Source organism: Ornithorhynchus anatinus, chromosome 7, assembly GCF_004115215.2.
Source record: "Ornithorhynchus anatinus isolate Pmale09 chromosome 7, mOrnAna1.pri.v4, whole genome shotgun sequence".
Taxonomy (NCBI): domain Eukaryota; kingdom Metazoa; phylum Chordata; class Mammalia; order Monotremata; family Ornithorhynchidae; genus Ornithorhynchus; species Ornithorhynchus anatinus.
Window position 1 is genome coordinate 50349640 of NC_041734.1, and position 18927 is coordinate 50368566.

The 18927-nt window shown below is 44.8% G+C and overlaps 1 protein-coding gene across 1 annotated transcript; it reads right to left on the reverse strand.

Moving 5' to 3' along the window:
• Positions 1 to 1936: 1936 nt before the first annotated feature.
• On the reverse strand, positions 1937 to 12895 carry APOD (apolipoprotein D). Its single transcript, XM_001511362.5, has 5 exons — positions 12793 to 12895; positions 11145 to 11309; positions 9410 to 9531; positions 6242 to 6330; positions 1937 to 2496 (listed from the first exon to the last, which is right to left on the reverse strand). Exons 2-5 carry the CDS (start codon positions 11265 to 11267, stop codon positions 2261 to 2263), a joined length of 570 nt encoding a protein of 189 aa, XP_001511412.2. The 5' UTR covers positions 11268 to 11309; positions 12793 to 12895; the 3' UTR covers positions 1937 to 2260.
• Positions 12896 to 18927: the final 6032 nt, after the last annotated feature.

Sequence of the window (18927 nt, forward strand, 5' to 3'; positions counted from 1 at the left end):
ATGATTGAGCCCTCTTTTCCCCCACTCTGTCTCCCTTCTCCATCGCCTACGCACCTGGATCTGTACCCTTTTAGCACTTTATATTCGCCCCTCCCTCAGCCCCACAGTGCTTATTTTCATATCCATACTTTATTTATATTAATGTCTGTCTGCCCCTCTAGATTGTGAGCTCCTGTGAGCAGGGAACATGTCTACCAACTCTTTTGCACTGAACTCTCCCAAGCAATTAGAACAGGGCTATACATAGAGGAAGCATCCAATACATACCACTGATTGAATGATTGATTCAGTTTCCTTTTTAATTAGCAGTAACAGGAGATCCGGAAGCCTGAAAATGAGCTTTTTTGGAGAATTTAAACGGCTAAAAAAATTATGAGCTAGTTCCTATAAGGAGTGAAATCCTGAGCTTGGGATTACAATTCATGTTTAATATGATACCTTAAGGACGTTTTCCTGCCCAGCTGTATGAATTAACATATGCTGTTTATGCTGGGAAGCAAGAATCTAGCTTCCTTTAAGTGGATCGAAGCAATCCCTTCTCTTCTAAGGGTCCCTAGGTGCTTCCAGTTTGTCTGTGCCTAATGTCCTCTCCCAAGTGCTTAGTACAGTGCCCTGCATGCAATAAGCCCTCAAAAATCAGTGATCGGAGATGGAGTGAGACGTCACCGTTAAAATCCCGAGTACCTTTTAGGCCTGAGAACAACCATAGTGTCTCACAGTCAACGGCTGGTATCATCCCTCCTCTCTCCACTCTCCCACCCGACCGGACAGGTGTACCCCTTCAATCATATTTATTGAGTACTTGCTGTTCTTCACGAAGAACGGGCTCTTCTCGTGATCCTCGAGCAGGGTCTCGGTCTAGGGAGTCAGCAACAGGCAGCGCCCCGTATTGTACCTGTCGGCAACAGGTAGCCTACCGAGGATCCTCCTTGGGAGCTAACCACTGATCCACAGGAAGACACAGAGCTGAAACCCCAACCCAGGAGCTTCTGGGAACCACTGCAAGTGTTAGCCTCTCATATCACCCCTCCCATCCACTCCCCTTATTTCTCACCCCCACCCCAACCCCGATCTCTTCCCCGACAACTAAATTCCACTCTCCCTTCTCCCTGCTCCTGCCTCTTCTCCCTGCCCTCCCCTTCCTTCCTCTGCTTTCTTTCCCTTCCTCCTCTCTCTCCCTTTCCTTTTCTTGTCCACTCCTCTCCGTTTTCCCCATCTCCTCTGTTAGGAAAAGCTGTTTCTCCAAAGTATCTCCACAGTGCAATGACACCTTATTGCACAGTGTGGCTTAATATGTGTGTCATCATATGTCTTATTGGAGACCATAAATTATGTGGCTCTTCGCACATCAACTTCTCAAAGAATCCATTCTGTTTGGCTCTTCTGCCAAAAATAAAGATTGCTAGCTCTTGCTCCTCGACCCTAGAAAAAACAACCCTTGACTATTTAGCACGGTGCAGCGGATAGAACGCAGACCTGGGAGTCAGAAGGTCATGGGTTCTAATCCTGACTCCACCACTTGTCTGCTGTGTGATCTTAGGCAAGTCACTTCACTTCTCTGGGCCTCAGTTACCTCGTCCGTAAAATGGAGATTGAGACTGTGAGCCGCAGGTGAGACAGGGACTGTGTCCAACCTGATTTGTTTGTATTCACCCCAATGCTTACTACAGTGCCTAGCACATTGTAAGCGCTTAACAAATACCACAGTTATTATTATTTAGTATATTTCTGTTTTGAATTCTCTCTGCAGCCTTGCCGGAAGTGAACACGACTTCACTCTAGTGGAATATTCAGAAGAGGTCTGATGTGAGCTCTGACATTCAGGAAATAAAAGGAAAAAAAATGATGTCGGGACTCATGAAGAACAAGCATAGCAGCCGAGGAGAAGCCATGTAATATCTACATCCACCTGTTTCCTTCCCCAGTAAGAGGCTCGTTATCTTTTAATTAGGATATTTTATTATGGAACAATGCTGAAGCCTTGGCTGCTTTTACATAATTCAGGTTGGCTTTCAAATGCAGGCGCTTGAAAGAGGAATCCTATACTAATCACTTCGGCGGCACAGGTCAACGGTGACTTTATTAAGCTAGCAAGGGGCCCGGGAGTCAGACACCAGACCCCTTTTGCTCAAGGACAAGTACTCCATCTGCTGCCTTGCTGCTGTTTCCATTTACATGATTAGCATGAGGGCCCAGTGTATAAGGAAGCAAAAGCTTTTGCACGTGGCCTAGGCTCCTAAAGATACCCGCCACTGTCTCCTTACAGAACTTTGGGGCAGTTCTCTTGGTCCGTGGCCTTCATTTTCTCGGTTTCGATGTTGTAGGAGGTAAGGATGTTTTTCAGGTATTTCACCGTCGTCTGAGGAAGGTGGGGATTTCTCGCCAGAATCCAAGCGTAATCCACGTGAAAGAGCCAGATGTATGTGGTGCAGGAATATACGAGTGAATAGTTGTCATAGTCAGTGGACAGTACCCAGTAAGGGGCAGAAGGCATCACTAGAGAACAGACAGGCCATAGTTAACTGGAAATTTATGCACATCGTTATTCACCTCTATTGCTGGCAGGAATCTAGAACTCCTAGGTTCTAAATCTCCCTGCGTGTCCTTTGGAAGGTTCCCTGGCCTTGGCCAACTGGCACACCGAACTGGTACAGTAGGTTAAAATAACTTCTTCCCAGTGGATCTGAGGAGCCGTGCTAATTGGCATCTATTAAATGCTGAAAGCCGAGATGAAAGGTGCTATTAAAAGGCCCAACGTCGTGAGGCGGCAAACTGTGAAAAATCTTGGTATTCCTTCCGACCCCATTCGAGTCACCGAAAGCCAGAGATCCAACAAAAGTTTGTTCCTATTTTCAGTTCAGACCCCGAACCCAAGACAAGTTATTAAATTAATTGGAGAGGGTGTCCCAAATGAGAGCCACACCCACAGATCCCGGAGGAACAAAGGACTCAGTAGAATGACAAATCTGGGTTATTTGGGGAGGTTTCCTGCCTCACCTCCCCAAAACCCAGAAGAAAAACGCTCTGGGGGGAAGAATGCTGGGGAGTACGAAGCCCAGGAAGGAGAGTCACCTGGACTTTACTCTGTGATTGGCTGGCCGACCCTGTGATTTAGCTTCTTGGTTTCCCATTCCTAAAACGAGGCTAATTAAACCTGCACAGTATGTGGAGCAGCCATATGAGGTGGATTGCCGGGTTTCATGGCCAGAGGAGGTATCTAATAATTGTGGTATTTGTTTAGCATTTATTATATGCCAAGCCCTGAACTCAGCACTGGGATAGAGTCAAGATAATCAAGTCCCACATGGGGTTCACAGTATAAGTAGGTGAGAGACCAGGTATTGAATCCCTATTTTACAGATGAGAAAACCGAGGCAAAGAGAAGATCGTTCAGCAGACGGGTGGCAGAGCCGGGATTAGAACCAGAGTCAGAGGTTGTGGGTTCTAATCCCTGCTCCGCCACTTATCAGCTGTTTGACTTTGGGCAAGTCACTTCATTTCTCTGGGCCTCAGTTACCTCATCTGTAAAATGGGGATGAAGACTGTGAGCCCCACCTGGGGCAACCTGATTACCTTGTAACTACCCTTACGCTTAGAACAGTGCTTGGTCCCTAGTAAGCGCTTAACAAATACCACCATTATTATTAGAACCCAGCCCCTCTGACTCCCAGGCCCGTGCTCTATCCCACTAGGCCATACTGCTTTCCATGACATCTGACGGGAGTCCATTTCCAAGACACCTCGTCCAGTGTTTAGTACAGTGTCCAGAGCACAGTAAATGGTATTACTACTACTTAACCGCTTAGAACAGTGCTTTGCTCACAGTAAGTGCTCAATAAATAGGATTGAATATTACTATTTAATAAATATTATTACTATGATTATTACAAATATTATTATTGCTGCAACTCCTCCTCTTTGGGATCATACCCTTTAAGGGCCACTTACAACTGTATGGGTCCTGCGAGTGCAGGCTCCAGGTTCAGATTTGGGGTACAAGACCACAGGGGAGCTCTAGACAGAGGTGGAAGAAGTTTCTCTGACATAGAGGCCTATGTTGGAACCAGTCCCCGGTAAACGCGAAGAGGGCTTCGAGCCTCAGGAAGTTCTGCAACATATGGTGTCATTCACTCATTCAGAAGTATTTATTGAGTGCTTACTATGTGCAGAGCACAGTACTAAATGTTTGGAATGTACAATTCGGCAACAGAGACAATCCGGTCCCAGAATCTGCATACTGGGACCCACATAACAGTAGTTAACTTGTACCTACCCCAGTGCTTAGAACTGGTGTTCTTAGAAGAGTGTTCGAAGCAGTGTTCGACACATAGTAAGTACATAACAAATACCAGAACAGAACTGGGATCCAGTATCCAAGCTATTATCCAAGCTGACTTATTTTCCCCCAGCCTTCTTCACCTCTATTCTTTCCCTGGACCTTTTTCTGACACTGTTGCTTATCGCTGCTACTAGCCACAGTGACTCTTCAAGCCTTACTGCTTCGTACAGTGCTAAGCGCTTAGTACAGCGCTCTGCACACAGTAAGCACTCTATAAATACAAGTGAATGAATGAATGAATGAAGACACATCTCCTCCAAGAGGTCTTCCCTGACTAAGCCCTCCTTTCCTCTTCTCCCATTCCCTTCTGCATCGCTCTGACTTGCTCCCTTTATTCATCCTGCATCCCAGGCCCACAACACTTATATCCATATCCTTAATTTATTTATTATACTAATGTCTGCCTCCCCCTCTCGACTGTAAGCTCGTTGCGATCAGGGGATGTGTCTGTTGTATTGTTATATTGGTGCCTTGCAAGACATCCAAACTGGGAATCAAGGGAATTGCCCGGTCTGCTCGTTAGAGGTTGTCTGACCCTGACAGAACATTTTGGTTCTCAGATTTTAATGAGATTAGGGATGCAGTAAATTAGTTTAATTAAGGGTTTTTTCCCCCATCTACTAATCTGCTTAAAACAATTTCACTGTGTGTAAGGCTAGTCTTAATTTTTTTGCTGTATTATAATAGTCAGTCACATTTATTGAGCGCCACCGTGAGCAGAGCACTGAACTAACTGCACGGGTCTCATCTGAAATTGAAAAATACAATCTTTATTTATTTTAGAGTACAGACTAGAGGATTTTGTAGCTGCACCCTTGATCATCATGAATGCGACTGGGGCCCCTTAGTGTCTAGAGCGCTTCAAATGTGGAGTGTCCAAATTCCAATTTGGGAGAAGGAGTGCTAGGGATCTTAGGCCAGCAGACCCCATGCCCCAGACATGTGGTGCATTCATTCATTCATTTAATTGTATTTATTGAGCGCTTACTGTGTGTGGAACACTGTACTAAGCACTTAGAGTACAATGCAACAATAAGCAGACATTCATTAAATGACACAGAGCCTCAGCAGCCTCCTAACCAGTAGCAGGGCCTCCCTTGTCCCTTCCAGGAGCTCTGAAGACTCCCATTCATTCAATTGTATTTATTGAGCACTTATCATGTGCAGAGCACTGAACTAAGCACTTGGAAGAGTACGATATAACAATAAGCAGACACAATCCCTGCCCACAATGAGCTTACAGTCTAGAGGACCCTAGTCCCTCAAGCATCAGGGAGTGCTCTTTGGGTTCAAGCCCCCAATACCCCAGAGCCTGGGGAGGAATTTCCATTGGGGTTGCCATGGTACCCTTCCCAGGGTTCCAGGTTTTGAGGAGTCTTATAGGCATGATACAGAGCTCTTCCATAGTCTCTTTTCTACCCTGGGCTGCTTCCACCTCTGTCTTTTCTAGCTGCACCTCATGTTCTACCCTCCCACCCCCATCCTAGGACTATCTGTTGCCGAATTATACATTCCAAGCGCTTAGTACAGTGCTCTGCACATAGTAAGCGCTCAATAAATACTAATGAATGAATGAATGAATTAGGGACATGAGCCCGTCACTGGGCAGGGATTGTCTCTATCAGTTGCCAAATTGTACATTCCAAGTGCTTAGTACAGTGCTCTGCACAGAGTAAGCGCTCAATAAATACTATTGAATGAATGACAGAGAAGAAACAGAGTTAAATAGTCTTCTGCCGTTCCCCCAGTCTCTAGAAGTGTTCAGGCTAGATGGATCGCCAAGCTCTACTAGCTGAGTTATTCCAATGGTCGGTCTAGCTTACATTTTTACCACTTACTCTGGCTGCCTAGTGGTCGTCAAATTTTATTTTAAGTTACCTCCACCAAAACATGGATACTTACACCAGAAAAACTTGACTCCCAGTTTGGCAGGCTCTATGAGGTTTGCCTGAGTGGCTTCACCCTCAACTTGATTCACGGTCCCATCAGGGCTAGAAGAACCAAAACGGCAATTGTTAGAAAGCATCGTGAAGGCAAAGAGCTTGGATCGGCATTCTGAGTCCGAGAGAAGCCCTGAAAGCCACGCTGGACCTTTTGAAACTCTTTATGAAACAGCGTCCAAGATTTCTGCCCTTTGAGAGATGGAAGTGGGGCTGAGGGATGAGGGCAGAGGACTTTGGGAGGGAGAGGGGATGTGAGAAGTTAGAATTTAGAGGCATGTGGGGACATCTGGGTAGCCTTCTTGTGGTCTGGGAATGTGTCTACCAATTCTCTTGTATTGTACTCTCCCAATAAGAGAGGACACACAATAATCACTCAATAAGCTCAGCATGGCTAGTGGCAAGAGCACGGGCTTGGGAGTCAGAGAAGGTGGGTTCTAATCCCAGCTCCGCACTTGTCTGCTGTGTGACCCTGGGCAAGTCACTTCTCCATGCCTCAATTACTTCATCTGTAAAATGGGGATTAAGACTGTGAGCCCCATGTGGTCAACCTGTTTACCTGGTATCAATCCCAGAGCTTAGAACACTGTTTGGCGTATAGTAAATGCTTAACAAATATTACTATTATTATTAATAAACACCATTCATTAATTGATTGATATCTGGTGGGGAAAAATAGGTCATTTACATTGTCTTCTTCATCCCCTTCTAAAAGCCTGGCCCAATTTGACTTGAAAATAGCTATAAGGACCTGAGATCTCTCTCCTCTCTTTCTCTCTCACTCTCTCTCTTTCTCTCACTCTCTCTTTCTCCCTCTCTTTCTCTCACACTTACACATACACACCATCTTTGAAGTTACCAGGAGTCAGGTGGGCAGTAAGTGAAGATAATTTTATATACCCTAAACTTGGTGGGTAGGCCTGTATTTAAGGACAGTCTACTGTCAAGGGAATAGTGAAACTGCTGAATTGGAGCTGACCTTTCACTTTGAGAATGGGTTAAAATTAACCAGCCATGCCCTTAAAATCTGTCTGCCCATTTTAGCATGCAATCAATCAATCTTATTTATTAAGCGCTTCCTGTGTATAGACCACTGTACTAAGCGCTTGGGAGAGTGCAGTAAAAGAGTGTTGATAAACACGTTCCCGGCTCACAACAAGCTTGCAATCTAGAGGAGGAGATGCAGAAGAAAGCATTTTCTAATACCTAGGAATCAGGCAGGCAGGTAGGCAGCTGCAGCTGCATGTTAGCGATTCCCCCTTCTTTAATCTCTAGATTATCCTTTTTTTAAAAAAATTATTTTTGTTAAGTGCTTACTAAATGTCAGGCACTGTACTAAGCACTGGGGTAGATACAAGCTAATCAGTTTGGACACAGTCCTTGTCCCATGGGGGATTAACAGTCTTCATCCCCACTTTACAGATGAGGTAACTGAGGCCCAGAGAAGTAAAGTGACTGTGGTAGAGCTGGCATTAGAACCCAGGTCCTTCTGACTCCCCGGGACTTGCTCTATCCAGGAGGCCACACTGCTACTCCCAATTATACTAAAATTCAGAACCAAAATAGTAGTAATAGTAATAATGTTGGTACTTGTTAAGCGCTTACTACGTGCAGAGCACTGTTCTAAGCGCTGGGGTAGATTACAGGGTAATCAGGTTGTCCCACGTGAGGCTCACAGTTAATCCCCATTTTACAGATGAGGTCACTGAGGCACAGAGAAGTGAAGTGACTTATAACAGATGAGGTCACTGAGGCACAGAGAAGTGAAGTGACTTGCCCACAGTCACACAGCTGACAAGTGGCAGAGCCGGGATTCGAACCCATGACCTCTGACTCCGAAGCCCAGGCTCTTTCCACTGAGCCATGCTGCTTCCTATTGATTAAGCACCTACGATGCACAGAGCACTGTATACAGTTCTGGAAAAGCTCATAGGTCCTTTCGATCAATAAGTGGCATTTATTGAATGCTAACGATGTGCAGAACACTGAACTAAATGCCTAAGAGAGTACAATACAACATTTCAATGCACCGTATCTGTAGGCAGAAGAAATTTGGTAATTTTCCATCTGGGGGATCGTGCCTTCTCACTTAGAAAATGATTTGTAATTAACGTTAGTTCTAAACGGAAGGTTCGGCGTCCGGCTAGGCAAAGTTTTCCTAAAACCTGCTTGGCCGCTTTGCCTGTATTGTCAGAGGTTTAGTTTACACAGAGTAGAACCCTCTGTACACCATCCCATGATCGCCACTTGTTTTCTTGCTATTTTGGGGAAGAGCGAATGAATGTTCAACTGTTTTTCTATTCACAAGGCCTTGCTTTGATGGATTAGCAGACAATGTAAAACAGTTACAGAGCGGAGCTGTGTTCTTGTGTTCATCTGCTGAGGATAAAGAATGTATTACACTCTGTTATTCTGGTGGGGAAATAATGTCACCCAGTCAGACCAGGAAGGGGAGAGAACACAGCATTTCATTCACAGTCCTGCTCTCTGGCCTCCAGACTTACCCATCCCCATCTCCCGCCTAATCATGATTAATAACAATAACTGTGGTATTCGTTAAGCGCTTACTGGGTGCCAAGCCTTTTACTAAGCACTGGGGTAAATACGAGTTAATCACATCCCCCATGGGGCGCACAGCCTAAGTAGGAGGGAGAGCTGGTATTAAACCCCCATTTTGCAGAGGAGGGAACTGAGGCATGGAGAAGTGAAGGGATTTGCCCAAGGTCACACAGCAGACAAGTGACGAAGCCAGCATTAGAACCCAGGTCCTCTGACTCCCAGGCCTGTCCTTTTTCCATCAGACCATGTTGCTTCTCACTGGGCCACCACCCTTCTCTCTCCCTCCATCAGTTAGGTCTCTGTCTTCAGGGCAAGTTCTTTTTTTAGGACTCAAAGAAGGGACACCATTCTGTTCTAAAATCAAAAGCTGAAGATTCCCTTTCACTTCACCCTCCTTGTGTTTTCTGCTCAGAACTGTCAGGAGGGAAGATAGGGTGTGGGCAGACAGTTCAATAGATCTGGAGTCTAACTCAGCTGAGCTGAGCTCCACAGACACATTCCGCTTTCCCAGTGAGAGCGGCTTGCTGGAGTACCAGCCTGCGATCTGGGAAAATGGACGGCGCATACTTACAGAATCTCCTGATTGATCACTTTTATCTTTCCGTTTTCTTTCATGGAATAGTTTGCTTGTATACAGTTTCCCTTCTCGAAGCTCACCGGTAGCTTTTCAATCTCATACCATTTTCCCAGGTACTGCAGGGTTACAAGAGCAAAAACAGCCGGAATTTGGGAGGATGCTTGCCCCCTATTTCCAAAGCATGGCACTTTCACTTTAAGAACTCAGCAAATTCGCTGCATTGCTTTCTAATCATCCTTTCAAAGAAGAAGAAGAGAATCTGATGGATCGCCTCCAGCTAATAAAGTGCTCTGTTCCTAGAAGAGGACTTTATATACCGCTGAAGTGTCCTTTTACTTCTAATCAGATTTTTCTAGGACAAAAGTTCTACAAATCATCCTTTCAGAAAATGCCAAATCAAGAACACGACCTCGCTGGAACACCCATTCGTGTTGTTTAACTTGCTTGGCAATATACCCATTTCGGCATTGCACGGGGGGGGGTCTCCTTTAAGTACGTTTGATGATGACTCGGTTTACGAAAGCTTAACAGATTTGCCAAATGTACTGTGTGCTATTTCATCAACCATCTTGTAAAAGGCTTGGCCCTTAAGCATTTTGAGAGGGCTTTAGTTGTACCGATGATAGGTTACGGAGAGGGAGGAGTGCTGGTTTTTATTTCTGGTTCCTCCAAGTCATCAGCCCCTTTTAGCTTCAGGGTCTCTCATCTATGAAGTGGGGATAACGCACTCAATCATCAAGCAATCCCTTAGAAGGAGTGGTTTATAAAGGATTAACCCATCTCCCTTGGCTCCCGTAGCTCCTTCCCCAACATGCCTATCTTTAAAATACCGTACCCCCAAGATTCAAACCCCTCTGGCCGAGCCCTTCCTGAACTCCTCGGGCTGACATCGCTCCCCTGGAATTTCAGAGGGGGTTCCACTTCATGCCACTCCTTTTCTCTTCATCCAAACTGCTTCCGTCTTAATCCAAATACTTGCCCTATCCCACCTTGATTACTTCATCAGCCTCTTTGGTGATGTCCCCGCCTCCTGTCTCTCCCCACTCCGGTCTATACTTCACTCTGCTGGCACCGGATCATTCTACAAAACCGTTCAGTGCATGTTTCCCCATTCCTTAAGAACCTCCAGTGGTTGCCCATTCACCTCCATGTCAAACACAAATTCCTTACCTTTGGCTTTAAAGCAGTCAATTGCCCTGCGCCCTACCTCACCTCCCTGCTCTCTCACTACAACACAGCCCGTACGCTTCGCTCCTCTCATGCCAACCTACTCGCTGTACCTCGATCTCATCTATCTCGCTGCCGACCTCTCGCCCACGTTCTGCGTCTGGCCTGGAATGCCCTAGCTCTACATATCCGATAGACAATTACTCTCCCCACCTTCAATGCCTTATTAAAAGCATATTTTCTCCAAGAGACCTTCTCCTACTAAGCCCGCATTTCCTCTTCTCCCACTCTGTTCTGCATCACCCTTGCACTTGGGGTTGTGCCCTTTATTCACCCCCCTCCCTCAGCCTCACAGCACTTACAGTTGAATCTGTAATTTACTTCTGTTAATGTTTGTGTCTCCCTCTAGACTGCAAGCTCCGGTGGGCAGGGAATGTATCTGACTACTCTGTTCTGTTGTACTTTCCAAAGCACTTTTTATAGTGCTCTGCACACAGCAAGCTCTCAATAAATACAATTTATTGATAAAGGGGCGTGGGGAGAGCAGTAAGTTTTATCACACCTTCACTATATTGAAATTCTTCTGAACTGGTGGATCTGGACATTGTCCAAGATGAAATGTTTGCCCCTCTGTAGTCCGGAAGAGACCAATTAGTCCAGGAAGCAGCAACAAAATCACCTTCATGTTGGGGTGAGAAGACTCAGAAGGTGGAAGCTTTCTGATGAACTGGAAGATTTCAAGAAGACCGTGAATGAAGAAGAAAAACATTGAAGTCACTCATCTGCCTTTCAAAGATGCATGCAAGACAACTGACCGATTTTGAAATGAATATGGCTGGTTTTGCAAGTCTAACAACAGATTGTTAGTAGTGTATTAAAATTCCAAGTGCATAGGAAGTTACCAAGAAAATGATGGTTTCTCCTGAATTAAGCTACTATAATCTTTATGCGTACTGATATGTTTTTGAGGCGGGGTGTGGGGGTTCTTGGGGGTTGTAAGAGCCTAGTGAGCATAGGCAGTCAATCGGAGATAGAGATCTATTAAACTGACATAAAACTGAGGTCTTAAAGTTCCTACCAGAAGTATCTACCTGATGGAAGTTGGTTTGGCATTGAAATGTTAAGGAGTTATTTTATCAATCCGGGCAAGAGGAATATTTTTTTTTTCTTCTCTGACTTGCCACCAGTTCATGTTGGTGAGCTTCTCTGGGTCTCAAATTTAAGCATGTAAATATTTACATACAAATCATTAAGGTTAAAGATTGAAAGCTCAGAAAGTGCAGTGGGGCCTTTGAAAGATGACAATTTTAACAAGAGTAATTACTGAATTATATAGCCAAACACCCAAAATAATCTCAAATAAGCAACACATTTCTTCTTGAGCCTTGTTGTCTCATTTACAGATTAATAATCATGAAACATAATAATCGTGCAACTGTGAATTTAGGATATCCCACTGGTTGATTATCCCTTTTGCAGTTGTTTCGCCAAAATCCCTACTTTTATAAATTACTGCTTTTATTTCAAAGCACAATAAAAGATAGTTGAATGCAGTCAAATCTATTTCTCTGTCAAGTGTTTAGTTTAAAAGGCTTATTAAAGGCTGAAATATTTTCTGCTGATATGTGGGTGGATAATCGAGCGAGGCAGATTTTACTTATATTTCGTCTTTCCTGAAGTTGACTCTTTGGTTAGTTTCATTCCCATAGCTGAAAGGAAACTGTTGAATTTCAGGGTCTTTTCCAACATATTTTACAGACAGATGCCTATTTTTTCAATCAAATGTTCTCTTTACGTCAATCTTGACATACCGCTCTGATAAAAGTGGGAATCTGTCCCAGTGAAAGTAGTTGAGTTGCACCTGATGAGTAAAGCCCATTTCTTGAAAACAAACCAAAAAACTTCTTACCGAAGCCAGATACTATTTCGTTATAAAAGAGCATGTACATTACCACTGTTTTTGACTCACGGAACTGAACGATTTTTCACTTGAACGTCAATAGAAATTCCTCCCAAGTAATAACTACTCGAAGAACCAATTAACCAGAACTGTGCTATGCAGCTGAAGGCATTTATTAAATACTGGTTAACAATATGACTCTTTCAAAATACCCCCATCTCTATACATAACCAAAACAATAGCTGCGAAGAGGAGACACGGTTTCTAGTTTAAATGTTAGTTCTTTCGCATCGAATTGTCAGTGGCGTACCTTAGTTACCAGATGAAGGATGTCGCTGAGTTTTTTTCAGTCACTAAATGGTGGAGGACCCAATCTTGGTTATGTGCTCCTCCTAGCCTATTTTATAAGCTCTGTAGGGTCATCATTATTTAACTCATACAAGCCACGCCTCCTACAGCCTGTGTTTGTGGAGGCTGCTGAGGACCTTAGAGCTGCAGGAAATACAAAAATCTTTCTTTCCCTTGCTTTCACAGCTGCTCGGTTCTACAGCAGGGAATACAATGGGATTGTGTGTAGGGGGTTGGTATGTGTTTGGGCATGTTTACAAGGGTCACATTTCACAACACTTCCATTTATACATATGTTTTATGCCCTAATTTTCACAGTAAAAGTGCTTTAGGGGCAACAGGATCATGTATTCATTCATTCGATCGAATTTATTGAGCGCTTACTGTGTGCAAAGCACTGTCCTAAGCACTTGGGAGAGTGCAATCTAACACTGAACAGACACATCCCCTGCATTGCTTTTCAAACATATTTTGTATTTATTTTTGATTTTTATTAATAAAGAATAAACAATGATTGTGATATCTGTGAAGCACTTACTAGGTTCCTGGATTAGCACAAGGGACTCACAGTCTAATGGGGAAGGAAAATGGATGTAACAGTAGTAATAATACTAATATCAACTAATCAATCGATCATATTTATTGAGTATTTATTGTGTGCAGAGCACTGTAGTAAGCACTTGGGAAAGGACACTATACCAGAGTTGGTAGAGACGTTCTCTGTCCACAAGGAGCTGATAATAATGGACAGGGAGTGTGTCTGTTTCACTGTTCTATTTTACTCTCCCAAGCACTTAATACAGTGCTCTTCACACAGTGAGTGCTCAATAAATACGAACAAATGCATAGTAGTATTTTTACAGTGTTTTCTATAGCACTGTACTAAGCACTGGGGTAGATGCAAGTTAATCAGGCCAGACACAGTCCCTGTCCCACCTGGGGCTCACAGTCTAAATAGGAGGAAGTAGGATTTAATCCCGCCAACTCAGGATCGCACCTGGATCCAGGACTCTACCAGTCTTGGCTAGGGGAGGGAGAATCAAGCAGAGGTGCTTCCATTTCTAGCTTGAGCAGTGGCTAGCGAGTAGAAGGCAATCTGCTATAAAAGACTCACCTGTGCCGGGCAGCAGTTGCATGGGAGAGAGCCGAGGGTGGAGACGCAAGTTTTCTGTGCTGAAGAAGGCAATGGTAAACCATTTCCGTAATTATGCCAAGAAAACTCTATGGATACACTGCCAGAACAATTGCAGATGAAGAGAGGGACATTCTGGGAGAGTTGTGTCCATGGAGCTGCTATGCGCTGGGGACAACTCGGCAGCATAAAAGAAGACAAGGATTTAATCCCCATTTTACAGATGAGGAAATTGAGATACAGAGAGGTCGTGACTTGCTCAAGTTCATACAGCATGCAAGTGACAGAGGTGGGATTAAAACCTCTTCTGAGATTAAAAACATCTTCTGACTCCCAGGCTTGTGCTCTTTCCACTAGGCCATGCTGGTTATTTAATCCCCATTTTGTAGATAAGGCACAGAGACCTGTCCAAGGTCACACAACAAGCAAGAGACTGAGCAGGATTTGAACCTAGGTCCTCTGACTTTCAGCTCTGTGCTCTTTCCACTAGGGCATCCTGTGTATTTAATTCCCACTTTGCAGATGAGACACAGAGATGCTTAAATGACTTGCCCAAGGTCGCACAACAGGCAAGGGGCAGAGCCAGGAATAGAGCCTGGGGCTTCGTGACTCTCCTCTGTCCACGTCACTGGGGTTGTATGGATGCACGTTTGGTGACGTGTGGGTGACAGCGCTGACTAGGAAACGGTTTTATCTGGGCAGGGGTTACTGCCTCTCCCTTTCCCACTTCCTCCCTTGCAATTTTAGGTTTGGATTAGCTGCCCAGTAAGAGAGGAAGGTGAGTACGAGAGTTGAGAGGACACTTCCCAGCAACACTTCCCTGCTGATCCCCAAAATTTCATTCAGCCTATCATTCCTCTTTATTGAGAGCTTATTGTGTGCAGAGCACCATACTAAGTGCTTGGGAGATGACACTATAACAGAGTTGGTAAACTTATTTTCTGTTCACCGTCTAGAGGGGGAGACAGACATTAATATAAATAAATAAATTATGGCTATGTACATAAATGTTTTGGGGCTTAGGGAGGGGTGAATAAAAGGAGCAAATCAGGGTGACACAGAAGGGAGTGGGAAAAAAGGAAATGAGGGCTTAGTCAGGGAAGGTCTTTTGGAGGAGATGTGACTTCAATAAGGCTTTGAAGGTGGGGAGAGTAATTGTCTGTTGGATCTGAGGATGGAGGGCATTTCAGGCCAGAGGCCGGGTGTGGGCGAGAGGTCAGCGGCGAGAAAGATGAGATCAAGGTACAGAGAGTAGGATGGCATTAGAGGCGTGAAGTGTGTGGGCTAAAGTGTAATAAGAGAGCAGCAAAGTGAGGTAGGAGGGGGCAAGATGGTAGAGTGCTTTAAAACCATTGGTGAGGAGTTTCTGTTTGACACCCCAAAGGTTAATGGAACATGGCTTAGATGTAGTGACTGTCCATTTAGGATCCGTATCGATCTTCTTCCCAACTTGAAGATGGGGGCAAGAGTCTTGAATTGAAAGGGACCCTTCTCGTTTGTCCTTCCTGCCCTTGAAGCCGGCAACACCAGGCTCAAATAAATAATGACCTCGGAACTGCGTGCTCATTAAATGTCCCGCTACGAAGCCAGCGCTATTTTCCTTATATAGACAGGGTTGGTACAGTTGACTGAAATCACAGATCATCTCTTTTACCTTAGATATACTTTTTTTCCCAAATAGTTTTCCAGAGTAGCTAAAAATTAGCAAAATTGGGTTTTTTTAGCTTTGCTTTTGTTTTTCTCTTTTCTCACTTTGACATAGGGTAATCAAGAATTAAGGAACAGAGAGGAAAAGTAAGAGAAGCAGCAAAGGATCTGGTTGAGCTACAGAACGGATAGTTAGCTTCCAACTGCATGAGTTTTCTATAGATTTACTATTGCTATTATGATCCTCCAACTAGTTTTGAGATACAACTCTTTTACGGCTCTAAAAGGTCACATAGAAAGCACCACCGTCAACAGTGACCCCATGGTCTATTGACAACGATACATTTGAATTGTATTTGTATTTTTCTAAATTTGCCAAAAACAGTCAAATTCTCAGAGAAATAGTCCATTACATGAAAAGACCATTATTTGAAAATTCAGTTACGACAGTATTCATTAGTGAGAATTAGTTCCCGAATAGGTGGGATTTTCACCTTAATCTGGATCTTGATATGAGGAAAACCAACTTAATTTCATTCTGCTATTAAAGAAATTTGAAAGGATGAGGCGGAATTTCTGGATGTTCTTGGACTGTAAGTACACGTGATTGCACTGAGCCCCGATGAATTGTGTTAACCAGTTGGATGATATCTACGATTTGCCCCCAATTTAATAAGGGCAAGAATTGAACTACATTTTCTGAATAGATGTTTTATTCCTATTGTGCGATGTACTTCGATGGCTTCCGTAGCAGCTCCGGGCTTCTGCTTGTAGTCCACGTGAGGATTTGTAACAAATACCTTGGTATAATAATTCAGAAAGGACTTTTTAAGCCGATGTAGCTATGAAAATGCAAGGCAGCTTTGAGAAGCGACATAACGGGATTATAGGGGAAGAGGTGTCTCAAATATATTCAAGGTCTTGTGAGGAAGATGTTAAAAAAAATCCCTTCCTATTCTAAATCCCTTCTTATTCTTCGAATGTTAGTACCAGAAATGAGAGCTCCTTGGGGTGAGGGGTACCAGGCCCCTTCAGAATGCTGCTGCTATGAAAGCAGAATGCCAGTAGCCATAGGAGAGTCCCCGGAAGATCCCTGAAGACCCAGAAGCAGATCTGGCGTTAGCAGCAAGAGTCGCGTAGGTGCAGAGAGGATCACCAGCAGCAGATCTGGCAGCCGTGCTGGGTCTGAGAAGCTTCTGAGTCATAGCAGGTCTTTGGAGGGTCACAGTAAACCCGCGGGAGGTCACAGACGACCTGAGGAGGGTCATGTGGATCTGTGGAGGGTTCCGATTGACCAGAGGAGGGTCATGACAGACCTGAGGAAGATCATGGCAGACCTAAAGAGGGTCATGGTAGATCTCTGGAGAGTTGGGACCGATCTGAGAAGGGTCATAGCAGACCTGAGGAGGGTTATGGCAGACCCGAAGAGGGCCATGGCAGACTGGTAGAGAGTCATGGAAGGACTGAGAAGGGTCATGGCAAGCCTGAGGAGAGGATCAGGGCAGACCTGAGGTCGGTCGTGGACAGCCCAAGAAGGGTCATAGCAAACCTGAGGAGGATCACGGAAGACCTGCGGAGGGTCATGGCAGACCTGAGGAGGGACGTGGCAGACCTGAGGAGGGACATGGCACGTCTGATGAGGGTCATGGCAGACCCGAGGAGGATTATGGCGGACCTGAGGAGGATCAGGCCCATTTGATGAGCGTCACGGCAGACCTGAGGAGGGACATGACAAACCTGAGGACTGTTATGGCAGAGCTGAGGAAGGGTCATGGAAGGCCTGAAGAGCATCATGGCAGACCTGAGGAGGATCCTGGCAGACCTGAGACTGGGGCTGAGTTGGACAGAGAAAATTAAATTGCTGCTGTTCAGAGGAAAACTCTTTATTTTGAAGAGTCTATTAAGCAGCATAGCTCAGTGGAAAGAGCACGGGCTGGGGAGTCAGAGGTCATGGGTTCGAATCCCGGCTCTGCCACTTGGCAACTGTGTGACTGTGGGCAAGTCCCTTAACTTCTCTGTGCCTCAGTTACCTCGTCTGTAAAATGAGGGTTAAGATTGTGTGCCTCATGCGGGACAACCTGATTACCCTGTATTTACCCCAGCGCTTAGAACAGTGCTCTGCACATAGTAAGCACTTAACAAATACCAACATTATTATCATTATTATTATTACTACTGTCAAAACATCATTTATTACTATGACAGACGTGTTGAAGGGTGGATGCATTTTGGTAACCCTTGGAAACAGAATGATAAAGACTTGGTTTGAGAAGAAGTGTGGCCAAGTGGATAGAGCACAGGCCCGGGAGTCAGAAGGACCTGGATTCTAATTCCAGCTCCACCACTTCTCTGCTGCATGACTTCAGGCAAGTCACTTAACTTCTCTGGGCCTTGGTGACCTCATCTGTAAAACGGGGTTTAAGACTGTGAGCCCCTAGGAGGACACGGACCGTGTCCAACCTGACTAGCTTGTATCTACCCTAATGCTTAGTAGAGTGCCTGCCACATAGTAAGTGCCTAACAAATCCCATTTTTTTAAAAAAGAAGTAACCATAGTAAAATAAGGAACCCAGCAAAATAAAAACTTGGTTCAGGAAAACATCCCATATTTACTGTTTAGACCAAATAGATGTACATAGATAGAGTTGCCCTTCGTATTTGAAGATGAAGCTGCCAACAGCGAGGTCCCACCATGAGGGCAATGTAGCCGAAAAGACGGGAGTGGGATCGATGCCCCCTCAGGAGGGGTTTACAGGGAAGGAGAGGAAGGGAAGCTGTGTGGCCTAGTGGAAATACCAGAGGCCTGAGAGTCAGAGGACCTGGGTTCTAATCCGGGATCCATGTTGCAGCTGCTGGGAGACCTTGGCCAAGTCACCTAACTCCTCTGCGCCCCAGTTCCCTCATCTGGAATATGGAGGTTTAATACCTGTTCTCCTTCCTACTTGGACTGTGAGCCCAGTATGGGACCTGATTAACTACCCCAGAACTTAGTATAGTGCTTGGCATATAGTAAGCACTTAACAAATACCAAAATTATTATTATTCTCTTACGTGCTACTCAGTAAAGCTGAGTTCTTATGAGCACTGCTTCTAGCCAACAAAAATCTACCCCAGTGTTTAGTACGGTGCTTGGCACACAGTAAGCGTTGAACAGATGCCACAGTTACAACCCTTGTTGGGTTTGTTTTACATCAAGCCTCTCTCTGTTTTTACTTTCCCTCTTTGTGTGCAGAGAAGCAGCGTGGCTCAGTGGAAAGAACACGGGCTGGCGTCTCTGCCACTTGTCAGCTGTGTGACTGTGGGCAAGTCACTTAACTT

What these genes read in the sequence shown, in the direction of transcription:
- APOD (XM_001511362.5), bottom strand. Translation starts at nt 11,267, where the DNA reads ATGAAGGTGATTTTGTTGCTGCTTCCTGGACTAATTGGTCTCTTCCGG. An exon ending in GTGATCAATCAGGAGATTCT is followed by an intron (nt 6,331 to 9,409) that starts GTAAGTATGCGC and finishes TGGTTCTTCTAG; the next exon opens with CCCTGATGGGACCGTGAATC. An exon ending in GGGAGTCAAGTTTTTCTGGT is followed by an intron (nt 2,497 to 6,241) that starts GTAAGTATCCAT and finishes TCTGTTCTCTAG; the next exon opens with TGATGCCTTCTGCCCCTTAC.